The following is an 18,834-nucleotide window of genomic DNA, read 5'->3' on the forward strand; positions in this document are numbered from 1 at the left end:
TTTGGGGGGGGGGGGGGGGAATTTTCTAGGGTTTGTGAGAGATTGATTCAGAATCAGAATCTGAGCTTTTGGAGAAGATAACGCATTTCGGAGATGTTTCTAGAGAGAAGATGAAAATAAATAAAAAATCAAATGGTGGGAGGAGATAGATCCACGAGGTTTTGTCTCTACTTTAAAGCGCGTCGTTTCAAAATGAGCGCGTGTGATGCGTGAAGTGTTTTTTTCTTTTTCTTTTGTCAATCAACAACTGATGTGACAATTATATATTNTTTTAATTTTTTTGTGTAATAAGAATGTATATATTGCCAAAAATGTATTTATTGTCATTTTGATAAATATAGAAGAATATCAAATTTATAGGTAGCTGTGCCACGTGAGAATGAATGGTATTTGCATTTTGCTTGAGATTAGAGTCTTAAGTCTCATATAAGATGGGATAACAATATTTTTAGGTAACATATAAAAGAATGTGGTAAATTGGTAATATTTCTTTGTTGAGCTAACATTTTAGATTGATTATACTACATTTCTAATATGGTATCATAATCTATGGTTAGGATCAACCAACAATTCCCTATAAAAAATTGGTATTTTCGAGATATTAAGTTTGGACAGTCTGTGTACTGGATGGTTTCCTATAGTTTTTGGGATTTGTTAGACTACATTCCTAATGTAGTTCAACACAACAATACGTCAATACCACAACAAGGCATAAACACTTATATGGATCACACAAGTAGAATCCTATTTTTTGTGAGAAATTACTCGCTGAATATGTCCTAACTAGTCCCAAAAAAAAAAAAGTCCCAAAAGTTATCTCAAGAGCAAAGAATTGTCATATTCTTTATATATTGCTCAAAATTTGTTATCTCTTCCGATGTGGGACTTTAGACTCTAATACCTAATAGAGTAAAACCTCTATAAATTAATAAAGTATGGACCATGAAATTTTATTAATTTATAGAGGTTTTAAGTTATCGATAAATTAATTATTATTAATTTATCGATAAATTAATATTCTCTGAATTTATGAAGAGATTTTTTAATTTTTATAGTTTTTAATATTTTTATGGAAAATAAGATATTTTGTTATAATTCACACTTTTATAAGATTTTCTTAATTTATATTTCGGTTATCCTAATATAATTGATGTAAATAGTTTACTAGGTTATCTAGGTGAAAATGATTAATATTTAGAAGTTCAAGGTTTTGAAGAAATAATTGTTATTATTCTTCATGATGAAATCCAAAAAGATATTCCGGTATTTTTAGAACCAAGTACACGTAAGAAAGCAACTATCTCGTCTAAGACGCTCCACAATTTTTAGATGTAATTTGAGAAAACAACACAAAAAAAAATTTGATGCAATGAAAAAGATTATAGATGAACTCCAACAAGAATGCAAATTCAAGAATAGACAAACAATAATAGAGTCATATTTCACTAAATTTTCTTAGATATATATGTATATATATATATATTTTAGTTTATATCATTATTAATTTATGATATTAATGAGACTATATTTTACATAAGATTTCAAAAAAAAAGCATTATCTTATTATTTTATCAAATTGTATCATTTTTTACACCAGCCCAACTTGGGATCGGAAAATTTTATTAATTTAAAGAATATTAATTTATAGAGGTTCTACTGTATATACTATATACATATATTTTGTCATCTATACATTTTATACAAAAAAAAATAATTACAAAAACTACCGAAATCAAATTATATAATTCTGAAAATTAAACTGGTGGATAAACAACACATCCTGAGGATATAGAAGACGAAATTTTTTCTAATATAAATAATATAGTAGGTGATATTTTGATATTTTTAATTTCATAATATAGTTTTTAAAATTTTTATGATATGGCTGGTTGGTTACAAAAAAGACATATTGGTGTTAGAAAATAAAACGACTAAAAAATTCTTTTGCTGACGGTTTGGAAAAACATACTTGTAGTTGTAGTTAGCTCTTAAAAGAGATTGTACGTAAACATTCAGATATGTATTTATATAATTATCCGATTGTTGACTAAATGACAATATTTTTATGTCTGTCTATAATATCTTCCTTATGCAACCGGTAACTATCAAACTTATTAGTTTATCTGCATATCCTACCGAACTTCGTTATAAATTAAAACGAATAAGATATGCATAATGAACTAGTGACTAGACAAGTCATGTGTTTCATTATGCGATACTATGCACGTTGTATCATGTGTGTGTTTCCCATTTCACACGCCTCGGCGTTGCAAAATGTTAGGATACAATAGAGACACATGTGACTATTAAATGCAGAATCACCAATGAAACATCTAAGTTTCTTCCTTCTACATAGCTTTATTGTATACTTGACAAAAAGAAAAGAGTAATATTCTCCCACTAGATTTATAAAAGAAAATGTAAATAATTAATACCATTTTTCAGATAGTAATTTATAGACTTTTTTTTTTTGATAAATCCTATCGGCTGATCCGGTCAGCCCCGGTAAAAACGCACCGAAGTGTTTCAGAGTGGATTTCTTCCTGAAATGTCACCACACTATCTGTCCCGAGTTTGGAATGCTTTCTAACTAATGTCATGGGTAGTCAAGCTGCCTGCATTTCTGACTACCAGGTAAGCCAATTGGGTCAATGCCCAACTAACAGATTTTCCACACAACCATGATTTTTGTTTCCAGGGTAAATCGAACCTGGAGTAGTTCCTTCCAATCTTTCTCCAATTCTTCCTTACCACTAGACCACAGCTGTGCGGGCAATTTATAGACTTGTTTATGTTTGATCAGGTTACTATGATAATGTAATTTTTAAATTGGAGAGCCAACCAATCATATGGGGTTCCACGCCTCAACATGTTTTTGGGGTTGAGCAATTATAGAAGACAAACATATGTTTATTCATGATTTCATGTCCCGTATCAATATCTACATACACATGCCAACACGTGTACATATATACATTAGTACTACACCCATAATTCCATACATATTATGATACATTTATGAAAACAGGCAGCATAATGAAAATATCAATTTTTCATAATTTCTTGTGGAAATATAAGATCTACGTCGCTATTACAATATTAATTAAATTTCTTAATATAATTGTATTTTAATATAAATGACCAATTAAAAGTTTAAAATTGAAAATAAATAAATCATATTTCACAATACATGAAAAATAGTTTTAAACGCTAGAAAGATTAGATTGATAGAAGTTCAACAAAGGGGACAAAGTTTAAACATTTTTTTTTAATTAGTAATTCTATAAAAATTTCTACCAAATAAAAAGTAATTCTATAAAAGGACTCAGAAAATTCGTATAAGAAAAAGAATGGCGTCGTATGTTTACATCAATGACATTCTCATTTCACCATCTAGAACAGAACACCTGCGCAGACATTCTAGCAAAAACAATTGTTGTACACCCAGCTGGCCAGCTCCATGGGAGGTCTTTAGTTATTGTCCAAGCTTTTTACAACAGTCTAAACTTTGATCTTCACTCTGATAGTTAATAAAATTATTGGATGGAAAAAGAAAAAAAAATAACTACATAAAGGACCTGCGGTTTTATTCTTCTTTTTAATTTCCGTACCAGAAAATATAACCGTTAAAGCGATAATTGTGCAAACAGCCAAATCGGGTTTATTTAACGCCAAACCAGAAATAAACTAGAGTTGTTTCTACTGAGTTCGGTACAATCCGGTTCGACCTTATCTATCTTATACCGAACCGGTGTTGTGTCCTATATATAAACAAGATACAAACAATCAAATTAAACCAGACCATAATCAAGCTCCGCATCCGGTTCAAGCATAGAGGCTTCTTCCGCAGCGATCACACTCGGTTAAATGAGAAACCGGGGTCTTACCGGAATTGATTTTCCGCAGATTCGGAAGATCGAGCTCAAGAACATCGCGAAGAGCCTTAGAGCCTTCTCGTAGTTCATCAGAGCTGGCAAAAGAAAAGAAAAAAATCAACAATTGATTTAATCGATAAACCGATGAGAATAAAACTGCTGAATAAACCAGACCGGTTCTGCTGTTTTGAAATTTACCTTATGGAGAGCGGTGGAGTTAACCGGACAATAGTGTTGTGAGTCGGTTTAGCCAAGACTCCTCTCTCCTTCAAGCTCAAGCAAATATCATAAGCTGAAACCGGAGATAAGCTTTCGCTATTGAACTCAACCGCATTAAACAATCCCCTTCCTCGTACTTCCTTTATGTATTTTGGAAACTGTTTCTTGATTTCATTCAGTTGAATCCTCAGCTCATCTCCAAGACTTGCTGATCTATAAGATTCAAATCACAACAAGAACTGAATATTTTGATCTAAAAAACACAAATCAATTTAGAAAGTAAAAATGGTACCTTTCCACGAGTTTCTCTTCCTCGATAACGTCTAAAGAAGCCATAGCTACAGCACTAGCTAAAGGGTTCCCACCAAATGTGCTGATTTTGACAATCAAGGATACAAAAACAGAAGAAGCTTAACCGCATTAATCAAACCAATATAATGTTCTTAAAATGCCAATTTCAGTTAGTAAGAAGAGTTGAAGTAAAGCCTATGCGAACCTTCCGTGTTGGCCAGGTTTGATATGAAGCATCACATCTTTATCCGCAAGCACCACACTTACTGGAATTACTCCTCCACCTAATGCTTTCCCAAGTATCTTTCAAGAAACAGATTCAAGATTTGAAATATTAATCTATGTAATAGCTTTGCCATGGGGAGAAATTGTAAAGAAAGTGAAAAATAAAGAGCTTAGAAAAGGTAAAAGAACATACCACCATGTCAGGACGAATATCTTCCCAGTCACAAGCTAACATCTTTCCGGATCTTGCTAAACCGCTTTGTACTTCATCCGCTATCATCAAAACATTGTGTTTTGTGCAGAGTTCTCTTACAGACTTTAAATAACCATCAGGGGGAATAATAACCTAAACCAAAGCCATTTGAAACAATTTTAGAAACAAAACCAGTTTAATTCATCCTCTAAATAATAATTCATAAAGATTAATATAGCTCAAGAGAAGGACTTACTCCAGCTTCACCTTGAATGGGCTCGAATAGAAATCCAGCTATTTTATCTCCCTTTTCTGCAGTTACCATGACAAAAACATGATCAACTAGCTCAAGCGTAATCATAATCTCGGAAATGAAATTCTCATACCTTGAAAGATTTTCTTAAGTGAATCGGCGTCACCAAAATCAACTTTAAGATTCCCAGGCAACAATGGTCCAAATCCACGAGTAGCATCATTGTCACAACTCATGGAGATAACTGCTAATGTACGACCATGAAAGCAGCCACAACAAGAGACGATTATAGCCTGTAAGAATAGTTTTCCAAACTTTTTAATATCGCTAATGTATATAACAATTCTTAAAAAAAGAAAGAAACTTGAAAAGCCTGTACCTCATCTTTGGGAATATTTTTATTTTCATGACCCCATTTTCTTGCTAATTTCAAAGCGGTTTCGACACCTTCAGCACCAGTGTTCATAGGAAGCACCATATCATAACCAAACATATTCGTGAGACGCTCAGCAAACACCGGGAACTTATCGTTATAAAACGCTCGTGAACTTAAAGTGAGTTTCTCCACTTGTTCCTGCAACGCCTTCATGATCTTAGGATGGCAATGTCCCTGCATCGGTATTAGAAAAAGAAAAAAACATAAGATCTCACACTGGAACAAAAACAATAAATTGAAAAAGTATGAAACTTTCCATAACTTGCATATTTAAGAGAAGCGAGGCGCTTTAAGGAACTATTATGATTACCTGATTAACTGCGGAATAAGCAGCAAGAAAATCAATGTATCTCTTTCCTTCAGGGTCCCATATAGTTGAGCCATTTCCACGAGAAAACACAACCGGAACCGGATGGTAACTGGATTTTTTAAACATATACAAGAGAAATTTTACAGAAGAAAGCTAATTAGCAGGATTTACAACATCAAGAAGAAGCAAAAGTTTTACAATCAAAGGTTATCAGATTGATTACGCCTCAACATGGATCTACTTAATCAATAACAAACACAGCTCTTACTCCTTTTTCTACTATCGCATATCAAATAATATAATATAAGCTACAATCATGTAATCAAACCAAGAACCGAGAGATCAACAGATACTTGTGATCGAAACAAACGAACCTCAGACCCCCAACAGATAAAATTTTCTTGATTTCATCGACGATATATTCAAAGCGGAGATAAAGAAAAAAACAAAACTTGAGAAAAAGAAGAAAAAAAAAAGGAAAGAGAGAGAATTTACTTGTGGGCACTGAATTCAGATTCTAAATCAATCAATCGCTGAGAAGAAGAAGACGGAGGAGATTTGGAGTTCGACTGCGGAACACCGCCATAGCTCCGCCGCACTCCGGCGTAGGTAGAAACTCTTTTAGACGCATACTGAAGCAACCGTCTCGTTGTAGCTGCCATTAGAGAAGAGTCTTTCAGATATGGAAGCAAACGATTTTGTTTTCCTTATTTATCTAATCACACACCACACTCCTCTCTGTTTTGAGTTTTCCCTGAAAATGATGGTTTTCTGACTTTCTCGGGATGCAAATTTTATCCGAATGTACTGAATTTTACGGTTTGGTCTCGGTTTAACATCTTTCACACCTCGTACCGATACAGAGAATACGGTTTGGTTATTTTGTAAAATGAATTAGGCCTTGAATAGAGAAAGCAAGTAATGCAGAGCAGATCAAGTGGTTCAAGCAGATCAAGCAGAATAAATGTAGATAAAAAATTTAGCAGTTCAAATGCAGATTAAAGGTGAACAGCATCAAAAAAGTTGTAGACCAGATCTGCACATATTTCTCCTGCATTTACCACAAAAAGACAAAAAAATATGAACTGCACACAATTCATCTGCATTAATTTTTAAAAATAAATTTTTTTTTGAATGGTAACTTAGTGATAGAAGGACTACATTAAAGGGTGATCTGCTATTTTTCTGTCCTCCCGTTCAAAACCTCAAGCTAAAGAAAATCAATAGAGTCAAAATTTGGTCGACATGTCAGCAAAAGACAGATGTCAAAAGGACAAAGGTTGCAGTTTCTTGTGAAAATTTACCAAGTGTCCAATTGTTGTCTTATTCACCTAATCCAACGCTTGCCACATTGCCAAATTATTCATAAAGTGCTAGTATAATTTAAAAAGTAGTGCAACCGTAGAGACAATATAAGAAACGAACTTGGTTAACTCATAGTAATGGTAGAGCACTTTATAATTGCATATTTGCATAACGTATGTACATGACCATTGAATACAAAAACCTTCCAAATGGATCAACATCTATCTTGTTCTAAGAAACTTATCCTCAATCACCTCTGATCAAAATGATGAACAAGAATTCATAATTGCAAAGAACTAAACTATACAACATATTTGGGAAACCCCGTTTTTGCGATAAAGGAACTGCGTAAAGACCAAAGACCTGTTTAGATTGAGCGAACAAAAGGGTGAATAAACTTGTCTACACACCCGGTTAAAAATCCCAGGTTGTGTTGGAGGGTCAGGCTTATCGGACAAAATGATCAAACCCCAAAAATAACAACCAAATTGTGGCGGGTTTCTAACAACCTAGTATGGTGTGGAACCTCAGGTTTATCACATTATATGCCAGGTCAAACTGATCAGACCTCAAACGCTAGCAGAATCAGAAAGCTTGTTAATGTTGCGGGTTTTTGAAAACCTAGAAATGTTGTGGAACTCCAGGTGTATCAGATAATCGTCAACCCGATTGGATCACGCTAGCAGAATCAGAAAATCTTTTGGTGTTGCAGATTTAAAATGCTAAGATCCTAGAGTGACAACCTAGAATGTGAGAATGGTAAAATGCCAGCGCAGAGTGACAAGACACCGTATAAACTAAATCAAAAACACACACCACATTCATAAAAGCTTTTAGTGTTGCAGGATCTAATGCTCTAAAATCCTGTACTGAAAACCTACTATGCTAGCTACAAGCACTACAAGATCAAGATTATCCGGGAAAAGAATAAATCAGAAATGGTAACAGAGGTAAATATAACAAAGATCAATCGGTGGAGTTCTACCTAAAGAATGTAAAATCAAAACAGTCTTAGGGATGATCAGCAAGAATGAGAAGTTACCTTACTGATAAACCCACGGATAATCAAATAATCAGAGCACTAAAAAGGTAAAACTTCTAAGAAGCAGAAAACATTACGAGCATTAACAAGAGGATATCTAAAGGCTACTGTTCTTGAAGATCACTAGGCGCTAATAAGTTACTGTTTTTCACTGCAGAAATTTCTCAGAAGCACCAAGAACTATGATGTGATGAGTAGCATTTGGCATCACATATGACGAAGCTGAGATATGGGATGTGACGAGTTGGTAAACTACCACATAACTGAAAGGACTGCTTTGGACAAAGCACAAAGCAGACCTGATTCATATATGGAGAATAAGCAAAGTTTGATTGATATAAGAACGCTTTTGTTTTATTGCACAGAGAGATAAGCATTTATTGTACGAACAGCTCGCTAGGAAAGGGAGAAAGAATGATCCTGACAGACTGTAAGATGTCTAGCACGAGAAACCAAAAGTTACCTAATGGAGACAAAGATACTGAAAAGTTGGAGAGAGATGTAACCATGTTTAAACATGAACTTGATGGAAGAAGGAGAAAAGCCTGAGAACCCGAGACCAAAGAAATCCACTGAGAGCTAGAGAGATGGAACACACTTCCATGGAAAAGGATTTTTGGGGGCAGAGCAAACTATTCAAGTGGACATGATAAAAGCTTGGAACAAGTTCTCTGCGGTACGCTTCTGTTCAGGTGTTCCGGAAATGAGAGCAATGCGACCGCCATGGGAATTATTGGAATCAGAAATTTCTATCAAAGCTCCTGATATCTGAGAGAAGAGAAAAGGGCACACATCATGTGAAAAATGTTATAGCGGAAAGAGAGAAGAAGATACGAACAAAGCTACGGTGATCAGAGAGCAACGAGGAAGGAAAATCAAAAAAACTTTTGAACAAACCCTTCTTATGTTATCCAAGTTGCCTCCTCCTCTTCCCATAACTTTACCCACCGCACTTGCAGGAATTCGAACCTCCATAGTAGTAGGTTGAGGCAATCTGTGAATTCACGAGAAAATATCAACAGGGAAAAGAATTGAAAAATCTAATAATAAAAGAAATAAAACTAACTTGAACTCTTACCCTCCTCCATATGAGTAAGAGTTGGATCCGTAACTACTATTGCCCATCTGTTTGTAAAAAAAAAACTTTACGTTATGAGTATAAGCTACAACAAACATAATAAATGAGATACATAATCCAGTTTGAGCAGAAGGAGATGTTACCGGAAAACTTCCATAACCATAGAGTCCACCGCTAGAAGGAAGCATACTCATGCTGCTCCTGGTTTCTGGTCTCCTATCAAAATCAGAAACTTGCGGAACAGAAGACATGAAAGATGGAGGAACTGCTACACCAGTATTGCTACTACCCGAAGAGAAGAAATTATTATTCTCAGATCTTGCAAGAGGCGGTTGATTCCTGGAACCAATCTCTCTATCTCTTAAAACATCATCTCGCAGCCTCAGAACTAACTGAATAAGAGCATCTCTCACACAGCTTACTTCACCTGATATCTATATAAGATACAAAAGGAATTATACACTATTGGAGATATTGAAGAACTGAATAAAGCTAAACCATGAGAGAATCTAAGAGTCATTACCTCAACGAGCTCATCATTGGGATCAGCACACTTAGGCTTATTACTCCCTTTTGAAATGTGAATATCAGCCTTTGTCCTTTTCCTGATCTCGCTTATGATTGAGCCACTTTTCCCTATAATGCATCCTATTACTTTAGAAGCTACAAGGAGTTGCATTTTAACTTTGTCCTCGTCTTCATCGTTAATTTTCTCTTGAAGTAGAAGAACAGCTTCAACCGCCATAGACTTCAAATCATCAGGAGACTCTGTAGCAGTGACAGTAATAACACAGTCTTCCTCATGATTCGACCTCGAGTCATTAACCTCAATATGAGACCCGCTTGCTTGTCTTATCCCCTTGATGGTTGATCCTCCTTTCCCGATAACACGGCCGATTTTGGAAGACGAGCACATAACTTTTATAACCAAATTCTCAGACCTTGAAGACCCGCCAAAACCACCATGAACCACAGGAAGAGCAGAAGCAGAAAAAACCGGCATTGGATTTGTAGCATTGTCTCCATAACCCATAAATGATGAAACGTTGGCCCTATGTTGGAAAATAGGATCCTGATTTGGGTATAAACCGGCTTGTGGATAGACAGATAGCTCTGAAGGAATTATAATACTAGCGGGAACTTCTTGGACAGTTGTATCAAGAGGAATCTGTTCTCGTGGACTGACTTTGTACATGATTGCAGAAACAGCGAAAAGTGCCTTCTTCACTGATTCAGACTCACCAGATATCTGATTGATAACAAGAATAAGAAACACTGGTTAGAAAATAAGCAAAGACACAGACAACTATATATGCTAAGAATTGAGAGATACTAACCAAAACAATGTTGTCAAAATCCATTGCACAAGTGTGTGAAGGATCAGAAACATCTTTAGAGACAATCTTAACGTTAGCTCTAGTTCTACTTCTAATCTTCTTAATAATCGAACCAGCTTTACCAATCACATTAGAACATTGACTAGACGGAACCAAAACGCGACATTCTCTAATATCATCTCTATCTATCTTAGTGTTCTCAGCAGCAGCGGCTAAAGAAGCCACAATAGCATCATGGACTTTAAGAAGAGCATCTTGAGCAGAACACAAAGGAACGGTGTAATTCAATTCGCTATTCTCAATGTCGACAATGTCTTTCTTCTCAGTAACAGAGCAAAAAATGGTAATGACTCTTTCGCTACAACCTGGAAAAGGATCAACAACTTTGATCCTAGCTCTAGTTTCTTGCCTAATCAAGTTGATAACTTTGCCACTTTTGCCTATAACACTACCAATGACTCCACTAGGACATAAGATTCTGTAAACAACAATGAGATCGTCTTTGTTATCCATCTTCTCTTCGGATTCATAAGAAAGACGTCTCTTTTGATTCCTGCTGTTCTCATTGTTACTGTCTCTAAAACGGTTATGATTCCTCTTCCCACGCTCCACCATTGTTGACTGTTTTTGCAAATCACAAAGAAACCTGAAACAAAGTTTGATTAGAGAAAGAATCATTAAGAACAGAAGCAATGTATTGTAGAACAGATTGATAGGGTTAGGTTACAAATAAGAGAGAAACCCTAAAAAAAAAAAATTGAAATTTGAGAATTGGGTGGTAAGAAAAAACTGAAAGTATCGAGTTTTTATGATTCAATTTGAAAATTTTGTCAACTGGAATCAGACAAGAAGTCATCGAGTTAAGCCAAGAACATACAAGGTGTACGGAGATTCTCAGAGAACTTGAATGAATGAACAGAGAGGCCGGTCAGAACAGAAGAACCCTTTTTTTTTTGTCTAATTGAGAGAGAGAGAGAGAGAAGGATTTGTGATTTGTCTGTTGCAGAAGAGAGAAAGAGAGAGAAGACGGCGAGGGGGTTAAAGAGATTATAGTTTGATGATCTCTTCGGTTATTATAAAATATCGAACAAAGTCCCTAACTTTTGTTTCGATTTGAAGTTTTAGTCGCATTCTCTGAAAATTAAATGGTAACCCTAAAGTCTAATTTTTTAGGCTCACCCTATGCTGCGGAATATTTTTATAACTTTTAATTTAATATATTTTTATTTAAAATTAATCTATTTTTATCTTATTATAAACTGTTATCGAGAATTTTTTTTAAGACGTCTTATTAATACAACATAAACATTTAAAAGAAAGTTTGAAAGATAACTGAAGTTATAATTCATACATATTTATGTGACAGTAGTTATCTTAAGATATTATCACAACATTATATAACATGAAATAAAATATGTATGTTTAAGATTTTAAAAATGAGAATTCAACCAAAAAACCCAAACTTTCCAGAATTTGCCAAAAAAAACATAAATTTCTGGTCTAACCAAATAAATAGCATGCTAATTTATAAACAGCGTGCTAATTTGGCAAGTCAATGAAAAAATTTGTTCTTATATTTGAAAATCAACAAAAGTTGAGTATATATTTGACTAGACTAGAAATTTATGTTTTTAAGATAATAAGATATTATATTTGCCAAATATAATAATAAGATAATCTACAAATGAAGTATGTTGCACTATTGTTTGAAAGTTGCTGTTGGTTCAGTGGATTAAGACCCCTTTATGTATTCCCAGAACCTGAGTTCAATCCTTGGTGATGCATTTTTTTTTTTAAATTAGGGATTTCAAAACGACGTTTATGATTATCTTGGCAAAATATATTATCTTATTTGGATTTGTTGTTGTCATGTATCATCTTGTTTGTAGATTTTATATTGCAATGTCCTCATGTTTTTAAAATGATGTATTAGGTCTAGAGTTTGATTGGTTCTACTACTCTCAATCTCTCAAAATCTTTAAATTTCAAAAGTTTATTTTCTTAAACTCAAATAAATATCAGGTTTTTAGTGATATTTTAAATAAAATTATAGAAAAAGTATTTTTAGAAAGTGGTTGTGGAAAAGAGGTATCTTAAAAAAATTTTAAAAAATATGACAAAACATATCTTATTATATAAAGTTGGGTTTTGAAAGTTAGCCATTAACAAGATTATGACAAAAATAAAATATTTTGTTTCAAAAAAATATTAATAAATGTAAAAAGATAATTATCAAAAATTACATAATTTATCAAAAATACAAAACATTTTAAAACAATTATAAGGAGATTATATATATATATATATATATATATATATATATATATTTATTTCAGAAAATTCGAAATTATAATATTATTTACTTATTTGTAATTTTAAGTTATTAATTCTACACAAAAAAGGAATTAATAGAAAAAGGGATTAAGGAAAATATACTGTTAATTATTAATTTTTAATTTTGTAAATACTCACTTCTATTTAAACACATATAATTTCATATTTAAATAATTTATTCAAAGACACTGCTTTCAACTTTGTTTAATTGGATTTTTTTTTTAATGGGAAGGTAAATTTTTCTTATTTTTGAAACCAAAATTTTCTCCTACTTTTTACTTTATGAGTTGGGAATACGTAAGATTAATATGTTGACCAAAAAAGATTTAATATAAGCATTTTCTTTTCCTAATACTTTATTTTAATATTTATTGTAGTATTTTTAGATTGTTTTATTTAATTTATATTTTTATCTTTGAATTATTTAGGATTCATATATTACCGTGCTAATAATTTTCTATTGTTTCTTTTTTTTATTGTTTCTTTAATTATGTCAAATTAATTTTCTTCTAATTTTTCAACAGTTAGTCATAAACCCTTTTTTTTGCAAACATAATTGTTACCATTATTCATCTTATTCATTCAATCCAAAGGGAGATAACGAGTAGAAGCTCATCAACCTAATGGATAGATAAAATATTCTAATTAAACACAAGCTTACAACAAACATAGATAGATAGATTAAAAAAACATAAATCGTTGTTGATTTGCGGAAATGTTTATAAGAATTGATTTGGCCACATATATCACAAAAATGCACTTATTTTTCCGGTCAATGGTCCTGAGAGAACTTCATGATGGGTGACCATCCTAGAAGTGATTGTCAAAACTGTGCGAGTGAGGACAAAACACAGGAAAATATCATTTGTTGATTTTTCGAGTCGGTAAACAAGTTTTTAAAGCCTCCCAGACGTAACAAACCGGCCATCAAATATGGGTAGATCCATGGACCGGGAATAGATGTAGCGTCCACTTAGGAAGGTGGGCCCATAGACTAAGAGTGGACATGGGCTCACTAAGCAAGGTGGCGGTTAAGGCGTTACAGAAACAGAGGCTACATCATGGTGTGTCAAAGATACTTCTAATAATATATTGAGAAATTTAACATTAGTTACTATCAAAAGATTTTGTGACGTTAGAAAAAAGTTTTTACTTTCATTGGTTATCAGAGCAAGCCATTTTGAGATAGCAAAAAGACGTGAACATGTTCTCTCCACACAGGAAGAGGGCAGAGCCGAGATTCTCTCTATAATGGAGAAGGTTAGACGCAAGGTTATCTCCCCAAGGGAGGAAGGTGAATGAGGTTGGACGAAATATTATCTCCCCAAGGGAGGAAAGCGGAGCCAAGGTTCTCTCCACGGTAGAGGAGGTTGGACGCAAGGTTCTCTTCATAAGGGATGAGGGTGGAGCCAAGGTTTTCTCCATGGTGGTCATACATTATTGTGATGATACATCATTGATTAGTATATTATGTCATATATTTTTTATTCAAAATATTTTTTGAGCCAACAATTTTAGTAATTAAAAAACTATGCAGAAGTAAAAGTAAAATAGTCGGCTTAATGTGTTCATATAGATATTTTCTAGGTGGTGATAAAGAATATATTTGTAATATAAAGTATGGTCCAGTGTAAAAAAATATACTTTTAATAGTAACACACATAAAAAGATTTTTACATAGATATAAATCAGTATATTATAACAAAAATAAAATTTATAAATAACATACAAGAAATTTTAATATATTTTTATTAAATTTAATTTAATTTATAAAATTTTAACCCATACATCGGACGGATCCTCATCTAGTGTATATTTAATAATGGGTGTACTTGTTTTGCGTTTACATGTTTACCCTAGTTACTCGCGTTGTAAAACCTAATTTTGTAAACCGTAATTATGTTACTGGATCGAAAGTGTAAAGGCCGCGGTCCAGCCCATTTGGATGATTTTCAAATTTTAATATTAAAAAAAATATATTCTTTCTGTTTCATAATATAGAATATTTTAGAGAGTATTTTTTGTTTCATAATATAGGATGCTCTCAAATTTCTATGCAACTTTTAAATTAATTAATTTTTTATATTATGCAGTATTGTTTCTGATTGGTTGAGCTTGTTAAAAGTAAACCTTCTTAATATGCATATTTTTAATTAAAACATTATATATTTTATAATGGAGGAAGTAATAAATAAATAAATAAAGAAATTTTGTATATATTTATAAATTAACATTGTCCACCTGGTCCTCCAAAGGTAAGAGTCTCTCTCGAATCATAATCTACATACTTGAGAAACATTACACCATAACACTTAGGACTATCCACATAAGCCTCGACCTCGTTGGAATTAATATCTACCACTGTATAATCCGAAAGAACATATTTAAGTTGTTTCATGAAACAAGACCGACTCAAATCTCGTGTCGGAAAAGCTCCAGTTCCCATAGGTGGGCCTGTTGTCGTGGGTTGAGACAAATCACTGTGTCCTGCAAATCCACCGAAGTAAACTTCAGAAGCTCCTTCTGCCATGTGACCTTGACGCGGCCAATAGCCTATCATTGTGGATCCTATCGTCAATACCCAATTTTTGGTCACCGGATCCTGCATTAATTTTATACATACTGTAAACGATACTGTATACATATCGTCAATGTCTATCTTTGTTTCTTAAATCAGGGTTTAAGTTTGTACCTCAGCAACAGAAAGATGGACAGTGTTCTGTTTTCCTCCTGGAACATTGATATGATCATAAACCAAACCGGGGTAGATTGATTTATGAACCTGAACATAGCCTCCCGGACACAACGCATTGTAACATCCTTTTTGATTTTGAGCTGACTGTAACAGATAAAATATTTGATTATGATCATACCAAAATTAACCAGAAACATGTTTAATTATCATGGAACTCGATCGAGATGATGAAATCATCACTCACCGTCCAAAATGTGGTTAGTCTTGGACGATCGTCTGGGTATAATTTCCTATGCACCTGTAGTGATGGATCGAGAGAGAAGTTTAGATGGGTTTTCATGTAGTATCCGAACATCTAACTAAATTGACTATCTTAGAAGGTTCTACAAGTACAAGTAATTCAAATCGATCAATGTTGTTTTTAGTAGTAAAATACTTACAGCCCAACCAAACTGGATGCTGTTCGTCACGCTTCCTTGTATGTAGTTAAGCCAAATCCAAGCCTTACTAAACTGATTTTGTGCCACTAGGGGCTTGTTAATATTAAACAATGCTTGTGCTCCACGCCATTTCGTGGTCGTATTTAGAAATGTCTTAACAATTGCATACTGCAAATAAAATCATATTTATACCGTAAGATAATCATCACCTAATATATGCATGGCGTTGCAGCTTGAGCTACTTACATGTAGATGGGTCTCTGTAAATAATGTTGGCCGGCGGTGTTGTCTCTTATATTTTTGAGACAACATCGCGGAAGAGATGGGTTTGCTTTTAGTTTTTGTACGTAGCTTGTTCTTTCTCTTCTGTTCTTTACCCCTACGAGTTTGTTTCAGGAGACGGCCTAAAAGAAGGAAAAGAATTGTGGTTAGAGTAAAATATTATTTATTTACTAAAAAGATATAAGAACCAAATACCAACAAAGAATATATAAAATATAATCTTTAGAGTAGAAAATGGGTCCGTTTATTAATTTTATGTGTACATGCTTATATTTTTGTTTGCAATTAATAGTTAAAATATTTAGTTTGTATAAAGTTTAAAGGAACAAATTTATCTTCCAATTTTATCAAACGTCATTACAAGTTGTAAACACAAAAATAATTACATAATATATATTCTTTTAAAAGTGAACACAATATAGTTTAACGTCTATACGTAAAAATAAATGTAAGCGTAAAGTGAGATAATACAAAATTTTAAACCTCAACAATATGTTGACATCAAAGGTGATTGATATTTAGAAAAAGTCAAATGCAAGAGGTTACCTTCTTTAGGAAGTTGTTGGGGATGAATAAGATTATCGGTTAAGTTGGTTTTTGGTTTATAAATCGGTACTTGTCCCTCTGGACATTCTTCTGATCCCTTCATATCAATCTCTCTGAGTATGTTACCATTGGACGTAGAAAGCATTGATAAAAGCTCTCGACTTGGTCGAGTCTACAAGAAACATTTAATCAGGTTCACTAATCCAACATACTTCTTTATAAAAACTTGATTAATTAGTATGTTTCATGGAAAATGAAATGATACCTGTATACGATGATTCTTCATAAGAGGATGTTGTAATGCAGACTGTTTGTTTATAGAGACGCACTCGATTTCGGTTTCTTGATACTGCAACACAAAATGCAACAATCTTAATATGAGAAATAGATTAGATTATATATTACACCAAATTACGGTGTCAACTAATAACATACCAGAGTTGATTTAGCCATACAGTTGAGGCCTATTAGACTTAAGGAGAATACTAACTTTAGCCAAAGAGAAGCCATTCTTTTCTTCTTTTTTTTTTTTTCTCTCTATAAGGTAGATGTTTTTTTTTACTAAGGTAGATGTTTTTTTTTTACTAAGGTAGATGTTTTGTCGTCAGGGGAAAGGAGTACTAAGATGTTTGTAGTTCTCCTTTCTCTCTTTTTTTTTTTAATCACTTATTAATAGGTTTTATTTGGGTTGATTACAAAAATAGAAACTCTATTGTCGGAGAATAATCTGTATGGCCTTTGACCAAAAAATTAACTCTCATTTTCCCTTTTCTAAAAGTAAAATTTTTGTTTTATTTTTCTTTAAATTAAATCGAAAATTTAGGGGAAAATCATCTCAGGTTTCTTTTGACCAAAAAATAGTCAATTCCACAATTCCAAAAAATAGCCAATTCCAAAAAATAGTCAATTTATCATCTTAGTACCATTTGACTCCTAGTAAATCATAGCCATTTGACTCTTAGGTCTTCCTTTTTTTTGTTTATTTGATTAACAGGCTTTATTTGCATTGATTACAAAAATAGGAACTCCCTTTTTTAAGCCTACAAATCATATGAAACAAATTTAAGCCATGTGTGATAGATAGATGTCTCTAAGAAATATACTTAACGACACTGAAATGGAGAAAGAACTCATCCTTTTAGATTCTATAAAAAGCAAACTCCTACATATATAAATATATTATGTGAGTTTATGTAGATAAACTAGATTTTAATCCGCAGTATGCCGCGTACATATAATTTTATTATTATTTATATTTTATATTGTATTTGTTTGTTAAATATTGAATGTTTTGTAAATAAAGGAATAACTAAAATTTCCGGCTGTTTTTTACCGCTAAATGTTTATATTAACTTTTTAACCCGTAATATACTTTATGACCATTTGTTTGTTATATTTAGCTTATTTTGTTTAGTGTTTGAGATTCAATTTTGATTTTTAATTATTATAATAAACAAATAAGGGATCTAAATACATAGAAGTCATTTATACACTATGATTAAGTCACATTATTCCTAATTATTTAATTATTTTACATAGTCTTAGTTAAATCAACTTGATTTTATATGTCAAATATTCTAATATTAATAGTGTTGAAAAATAATAAAATGAGGATTTAACCCGTGTTAGCACAAATTTAATGATATTTTATTAATACCAACATGTCCTCTTTATAACTCATATATTATATAACCATATTATATAGCATTTTAAACCTTTTTAATTTTACATATTTGTAATATTTTATTAAGTTTATATATATATTAATTATAATATTTAAATAAATGTGAATCGAAGTTCTTCTTATGTTAAGAATCAAAGCTCACAGGTATTGGAAAACAAAATGAGAATCAAATTGTTTTTTTTTTTTGCTAAACATGTAAATATCATTAGAAATGAAAATGTTAGGTTTACATACAAGAACCTAAGGAAGAGTAGCCAAGGCAAAAAAAAAAAAAAAAAGGCTACAATAA

The 18,834-nt window shown here is 32.6% G+C and overlaps 4 protein-coding genes across 4 annotated transcripts in view; all 4 read right to left on the reverse strand.

Annotated features, from left to right (window-relative positions):
• Positions 1-135, reverse strand: part of LOC104771878 (F-box protein At5g46170-like) — a 2,456-nt gene extending 2,321 nt beyond the window's left edge. The window contains exon 1 of the mRNA XM_010496483.2: positions 9-135. The gene's annotated coding sequence lies outside the window, so the exon portion shown is untranslated. The remainder of the gene's footprint in view (positions 1-8) is intronic.
• On the reverse strand, positions 3,621-6,591 carry LOC104771879 (ornithine aminotransferase, mitochondrial). The gene is made up of 10 exons (XM_010496485.2): positions 6,298-6,591; positions 5,803-5,911; positions 5,436-5,666; positions 5,190-5,349; positions 5,060-5,115; positions 4,804-4,956; positions 4,591-4,688; positions 4,387-4,467; positions 4,074-4,307; positions 3,621-3,970 (listed from the first exon to the last, which is right to left on the reverse strand). The coding sequence occupies exons 1-10, from the start codon at positions 6,462-6,464 to the stop codon at positions 3,826-3,828; spliced, it is 1,434 nt and encodes a 477-aa protein (XP_010494787.1). The 5' UTR covers positions 6,465-6,591; the 3' UTR covers positions 3,621-3,825.
• On the reverse strand, positions 7,216-11,586 carry LOC104771880 (KH domain-containing protein At4g18375-like). Its single transcript, XM_010496486.2, has 7 exons — positions 11,442-11,586; positions 10,565-11,210; positions 9,751-10,476; positions 9,371-9,661; positions 9,228-9,274; positions 9,047-9,143; positions 7,216-8,917 (listed from the first exon to the last, which is right to left on the reverse strand). Exons 2-7 carry the CDS (start codon positions 11,177-11,179, stop codon positions 8,786-8,788), a joined length of 1,908 nt encoding a protein of 635 aa, XP_010494788.1. The 5' UTR covers positions 11,180-11,210; positions 11,442-11,586; the 3' UTR covers positions 7,216-8,785.
• Positions 15,095-17,490, reverse strand: LOC104771881. Its single transcript, XM_010496487.1, has 8 exons — positions 17,297-17,490; positions 17,127-17,210; positions 16,862-17,033; positions 16,280-16,437; positions 16,034-16,201; positions 15,838-15,891; positions 15,591-15,737; positions 15,095-15,500 (listed from the first exon to the last, which is right to left on the reverse strand). Exons 1-8 carry the CDS (start codon positions 17,369-17,371, stop codon positions 15,126-15,128), a joined length of 1,233 nt encoding a protein of 410 aa, XP_010494789.1. The 5' UTR covers positions 17,372-17,490; the 3' UTR covers positions 15,095-15,125.

This window comes from Camelina sativa, chromosome 20 (genome assembly GCF_000633955.1).
Source record: "Camelina sativa cultivar DH55 chromosome 20, Cs, whole genome shotgun sequence".
NCBI lineage: Eukaryota > Viridiplantae > Streptophyta > Magnoliopsida > Brassicales > Brassicaceae > Camelina > Camelina sativa.

Bases quoted from the DNA above. Each gene is read 5' to 3' on its own strand.
- LOC104771881 (XM_010496487.1), bottom strand. From the start codon at position 17,371: ATGGCTTCTCTTTGGCTAAAGTTAGTATTCTCCTTAAGTCTAATAGGC. The intron at 15,738-15,837 runs GTGAGTGATGAT...TATCTGTTACAG, and splicing joins GACTAACCACATTTTGGACG to TCAGCTCAAAATCAAAAAGG. The intron at 15,501-15,590 runs GTACAAACTTAA...AAATTAATGCAG, and splicing joins TCCATCTTTCTGTTGCTGAG to GATCCGGTGACCAAAAATTG.
- LOC104771880 (XM_010496486.2), bottom strand. From the start codon at position 11,179: ATGGTGGAGCGTGGGAAGAGGAATCATAACCGTTTTAGAGACAGTAAC. The intron at 10,477-10,564 runs GTTAGTATCTCT...GTTATCAATCAG, and splicing joins ATTTTGACAACATTGTTTTG to ATATCTGGTGAGTCTGAATC. The intron at 9,144-9,227 runs GTAAGAGTTCAA...GTGAATTCACAG, and splicing joins TCTTACTCATATGGAGGAGG to ATTGCCTCAACCTACTACTA.
- LOC104771879 (XM_010496485.2), bottom strand. From the start codon at position 6,464: ATGGCAGCTACAACGAGACGGTTGCTTCAGTATGCGTCTAAAAGAGTT. The intron at 5,116-5,189 runs GTATGAGAATTT...TGGTAACTGCAG, and splicing joins ACTTAAGAAAATCTTTCAAG to AAAAGGGAGATAAAATAGCT. The intron at 4,689-4,803 runs GTATGTTCTTTT...GTTTCTTGAAAG, and splicing joins ATATTCGTCCTGACATGGTG to ATACTTGGGAAAGCATTAGG.